Here is a 5,046-nt window from a genome sequence, read left to right as displayed (position 1 = left end):
CTTCCCCAAAGGAAAGGACAAGTAGAGAGGCTGGAAGGTCGGAGAAGCGGAGCAAGCCTTGTGAAATCAGAATTCGGGGGAGGGAAGGGGGAGGCTCACAGCTTCCCTGGGCAGTGTGGGCACAGGTGTGGAGGTCAGTGATGGCACGGCGTTTCGGTGTTTCTTCCTCACATGTTGGAAGGAGCAGGGAGGACTGCGTTCCCGAAAGCTGCAATCTTGAAAGCTGAGGCTGGAGAGGGAGGCAGCCTGTGTGCCAGGTGGAGGGGTCGAGGCTGTATACCGTTGTAAGCTACGGGAGTGTTGGGGTGTTGCAGACATTTTAAACAGGAAGTTGCTTTTCTTTCTAAGTCGGTGCTCACCAAGGAGAAAGCCATGTTCAGTTCGAGTGCCAAGATCGTGAAGCCCAATGGCGAGAAGCCAGATGAGTTCGAGTCCGGCATCTCCCGGGCTCTTCTGGAGCTGGAGATGAACTCGGACCTCAAGGCTCAGCTCAGGGAGCTGAATATTACGGCAGCCAAGGCAATTGAAGTTGGTGGTGGCCGGAAAGCTACCATGATCTTTGTCCCTGTTCCTCAACTAAAATCTTTCCAGAAAATCCAAGTCCGGCTAGTACGCGAATTGGAGAAAAAGTTCAGTGGGAAGCATGTTGTCTTTAGCGCTCAGAGGAGAATTCTGCCTAAGCCAACTCGAAAAAGCCATACAAAAAATAAACAAAAGCGTCCCAGGAGCCATACACTGACAGCTGTGCACGATGCAATCCTTGAGGACCTGGTCTTCCCAAGTGAAATTGTGGGCAAGAGAATCCGTGTGAAACTGGTTGGCAGCCAGCTCATAAAGGTTCATTTGGACAAAGCACAGCAGAACAATGTGGAACACAAGGCTGAAACTTTTTCTGGTGTCTATAAGAAGCTCACAGGCAAGGATGTTAATTTTGAATTCCCAGAGTTTCAATTGTAAACAGAATGACTAAATAAAAAATATATTCGCAGTAAAAACAAAAAACAAAAAGCAAAAAACAAACAGGAAGTTTTGTGATGAGCTTTGTTTTTTAGGACTAGGACAGGGTCTTCTTCCTCATCAGGCTGTGGATATAAATGAAGTTATGTTGACAGTGAAGTTGGTGTTTTGCTCTTGTCATTTTATATGTCCCTTCCCTCTGCTCAACTGCAGGACACCAGCCTCCATTAAGGACCGCAATTTAACCGTGGTATCTTAGGGAGGCCCTAAAGCGGGGGTGGTTCCTGCCGGTCGTTCTGGGCCCCTCACTGCCTGGTCACTCAGCAGCTCTGTGGACTTCGGAAGCTTGCTTCCCTTCCCACGTGGGTTCTCTGCCCTCACTCAGCGCACCTGGGCTTGTCCTGCTTTTGCAGGTAGGGGAGGTGCTCTTCGGGTTCCGCCCTCTTGTCTCATCCTTATTTCTCGCACCCATTTCTATCTGGCTTCCTTTCAGCTTTTGAGTCAAATCCTATTAACATCTGGGAAGGATTCCTAAGTCAATGGGTTAGACAATGCCGCATCTAAATCAACGAGAAGAGTCTACAAAGTCTGCAAGCCCATGGCAGAGTTACTTAGACCTACAAGTATCACAAGATTGCATCAAACTTCTTTTTCGTTTGAGAACCACGTCTTTCTTCCCAGTGCAGGGATCTGAATTTGAGGCTTACTTTTAAGGAAACGTTTGTTGGTTTGGGCTATTGTTGAATGCTTTTTGCCTCCCCCACGTTAGGTCATCAGTGTGAATTGATGGTTATATGAAATTCCCAGCAAGTCAGGAATATTTTAGAAAGCGAATTGAATTCTGGGAACATTTCTGTTGAGTGCTGTGCCTCTTGTCCTTAGTGTCAGCACCTCTGTGGAGGAAAGCAGGGGCACAGCGGAGAGAGACGGGTTCTGGAATCAAACCGCAGGAGTTCACATCTGGGTTCCGCTACTGATCGTGTGGCCTTAGGCAGTTTCATCGTCTATAAAACGGGGGCAGCAACAGTATCTACTGCACAGGATTGCTGTGAAAACGAATGGGTGAAAACAGTTTGCCCGCTGTGGGTGTCAATGCAGGCTCAGTAAGTGCCATGCTTATGCATGATGGTGCCTCTGTTCTCTGTGTCTGCGGACAGGAGGAAAGGAAGAGGGTGCTCAAACTGCAGCCACGTAGAAACGGACTGACTTAGTGGAACTTTCTGATGGGCTGAGCTGTGGGACACAGGTTGGCCTCCCAAATGGGCAGAGCTGCAAAAGGTCAGAGAGAATTTTTCCGTGGATAAGATTAAGGCCAGGACTGACCTCTGTTTTTATGGGGGACTGTAAGTGTAGTTTTGCCTGGAGTCGGATCTGACCTGGACAAGGGCTGTCTCTCTGAAGTGTTACGGCTCTCATCATAGGGCATGGCGGACTTTGGAGAAGGGAGCTGTTTAAAACGACATGCTGCAGAGGAAAGCAAGCGTCCCCCCTTGCTCTTGCACTCTGGTTCTGAGAGCAAAGTGCTGGCAGGCTCAGAAATTAATTGAGTAGTTGCTAAAAGCCCCCAGCTTCTGGCAGCAGAAGCTCCCGGGGCAGAAGGTTCCATAGAAGGCTGGGTCTTTCCCACACTGGCCTTGGAGCGTGGGGCGGCTCAGCATTTAGCCTGGGAGGCAGGAAGTGTCCGCAGGAATTTCAGTGCCTGATGTTGTTCACGTGGTGTGACCACAGGAACCCTGAGAGCACCCCAAGCCCAATGTCCCTGCGATTTTCTGTCCCAGTCTGGGTAGGTAGGAAGGATCAAGTGTTCACCATGGCCATGCTGCCTCACTCCGTGAGTAGAAGGCCCGTGTCTACATGTTTTTCAGCAACCCCAGCAATAGTGGACTTCCTGGGACATCAGCAGCTGACCAGCCACCCAGAGAAGGATGCCTTCCCTTCATTCCTCAGTCTTCTCCATTTTTGTGTAAAAATAATTTTCTGCCGTGAAAGGCTTAACGTGAAGACTTTAGTAATTAAGTGAAGCCAATTTTAGGAAGAAATATCCTCTCACCAACACAATTCTTTTTGCACATTCTCCTTTAGCTTGGCCACTTGTGGATACAGTTCTAAAGATCTGCAACCTGTAGTCTACGGGTTGTAGTCTGGTTTTCCACACAGCAGCGTCACTGGCATTGCTGCGTGTTTATAATTATTTTTTAGGGTTTCATGATGTATATTCCATTGAGTTACTGCCGTCATTTATTTAATCATTCCTTACTAATGCACATTTGGAATAGTTTCTATTTTTGGCTGTGATGGTGACTGCTATATGAACGTTTGTGCTTATAGTCAATTTCTTCTATTGAATTCCTTTGGCTTACTGGTTGGAAGTACGAACACTTTTATTCTTCTTAACACACTACCTTCCAAAGGGATCAAACCAGAGGTACAGTGTTGCTGACTATGCATGATGGTACCATTTCCTTCTCAACTTTTCTCACACAGGCCATTGTCATCAAAACAAAGGTATATTATTAACTTTTTAGCAGAAACATAGTACTCCACCTCTACTTCCATTGTGTTTGTTCAGTTATTAGTACCTCCCCTCTGTCTGACCCTTTAGGCCAGAAACACCTACCAATTCCTACTGTCTGCTGGTCTTCCCTAGGACATCCTCACAAACCCCAACTTAATTCTGAATCAGAATGTATTTTCATGTTATTTTATTTTTTGAGACACGGTCTTCCCGTGTCACCCAGGCTGGAGTGCAGTGGCACAATCACAGCTCACTGCAGCATTGACCTCCTGGGCTTAAGCAATTTTCTTGCCTCAGCTTCCTCCAATCCCCTCCCCCTCCCCCTTCCCCACCTGCACCCAGCCCGCTCCAGTAGTGGGACTACAGGCAGTTGCCGCCATTTTAAGAGACCAGATTTCACCATGTTGCCCACACTGGTCTCAAACTCCTAGCCACAAGTAATCTGCCTGCCTTGGCCTCCAGAAGTGTTGAGATCACAGGCATGAGCCACTGCGTCCAGCCTATTTTCATTGATTCTTAAACCCAGCTAGAATCTCCCTTCCTTCCCCTGGACCTGCTAGATTTGATCTTCCTCCAGCTTCCTTTAATGTTTCACATTTTAAATCGAGTCAACTTGTCCAGTTGTTTCAATTAAGGAATTATTGTTCCACGCTCTGCAGACAGCACTGCTTCCTCTCCCGATGGTAGGTACTGATTTAGTGGTGCAGAAACTTTCCCCATACATGTGATTATAATGTTGTTTTCTCTTGTGGGAGTTGTCTATGCTCTTTACCATTTCATTCATTCATTTCGACAGATGTGACTGACTGTGTAAGATATTCTAAATGGTAGCAGTATGACAGTGAAGATACAGCTCTGCTTGTCCAGCTGTCATTGTACAGGAAGATACACTATTAACAAGCGAGTAAGGGAATGTACAAGGCAGGCTGTGATAGGTGCTAAGGAGACAAACGCTAACGTGGGTGAAGGCACAGAGGATGCTGGGGAAGTGTAGAAGCGATGGGCCACGGGTGGCTTGCATCACCTCGTGAACATGGGATGCCTCTCTCCCCAGCTTCATGTTCAATGACCTTGGTAGCTTGAAACTGGCCACAGTGGGAGTATTTAGATTACACACAAAAATGCTAAAATTCAGGGATGGCTGGTTTTTAGACATTTGCCAGCATGCAGTTGGATATGGGATTGCTATTTCATGTAGGTCAGTCAGGGAAAATCTGAGCGAGAAGGTGATGCTGGGGAGATACCTGGAGGAAGTGAGGAGGGAACCACCTGGGAGTCTGGGTGAGGGAAGCACCGGTGTGGGGTCCTGAGTAGAAATGTGGTTGACATGTTTTAGAGCCAGCATAGAGGCCACCGAAGCAGGTTTGGAGAGAGTAGAATGTGGAAAAATGGGTAAGAGATGAGATGGGAGGTGATACAGTCAGATGAGCCTTGTAGGTCATTCCAAGTATTCTGGCTTTTCCTCCTGATTTGAGAGGGAAGCCATTGGAGAATTCTTAGTTGAGAAGTAAAAGGTTCTGATTTATGTTTTAAAGGCTGCTGCGTTGAGAATAGAACTATAGGAAGGCAGAATT

General features: G+C 47.3%; 1 protein-coding gene across 1 annotated transcript; it reads left to right on the top strand.

Moving 5' to 3' along the window:
• Nucleotides 1–359: 359 nt before the first annotated feature.
• On the top strand, nt 360–1,000 carry LOC101032636 (small ribosomal subunit protein eS7-like). The gene has a single exon (XM_039461986.2). It carries the CDS (start codon nt 373–375, stop codon nt 955–957), a length of 585 nt encoding a protein of 194 aa, XP_039317920.1. The 5' UTR covers nt 360–372; the 3' UTR covers nt 958–1,000.
• Nucleotides 1,001–5,046: the final 4,046 nt, after the last annotated feature.

Source organism: Saimiri boliviensis, chromosome 9 (assembly GCF_048565385.1).
Source record: "Saimiri boliviensis isolate mSaiBol1 chromosome 9, mSaiBol1.pri, whole genome shotgun sequence".
In the NCBI taxonomy this organism is placed as follows: Eukaryota; Metazoa; Chordata; class Mammalia; order Primates; family Cebidae; genus Saimiri; species Saimiri boliviensis.
The sequence above is the reverse complement of the archived record's forward strand: the minus strand, read 5'-3'. Positions and strand labels throughout refer to the sequence as shown.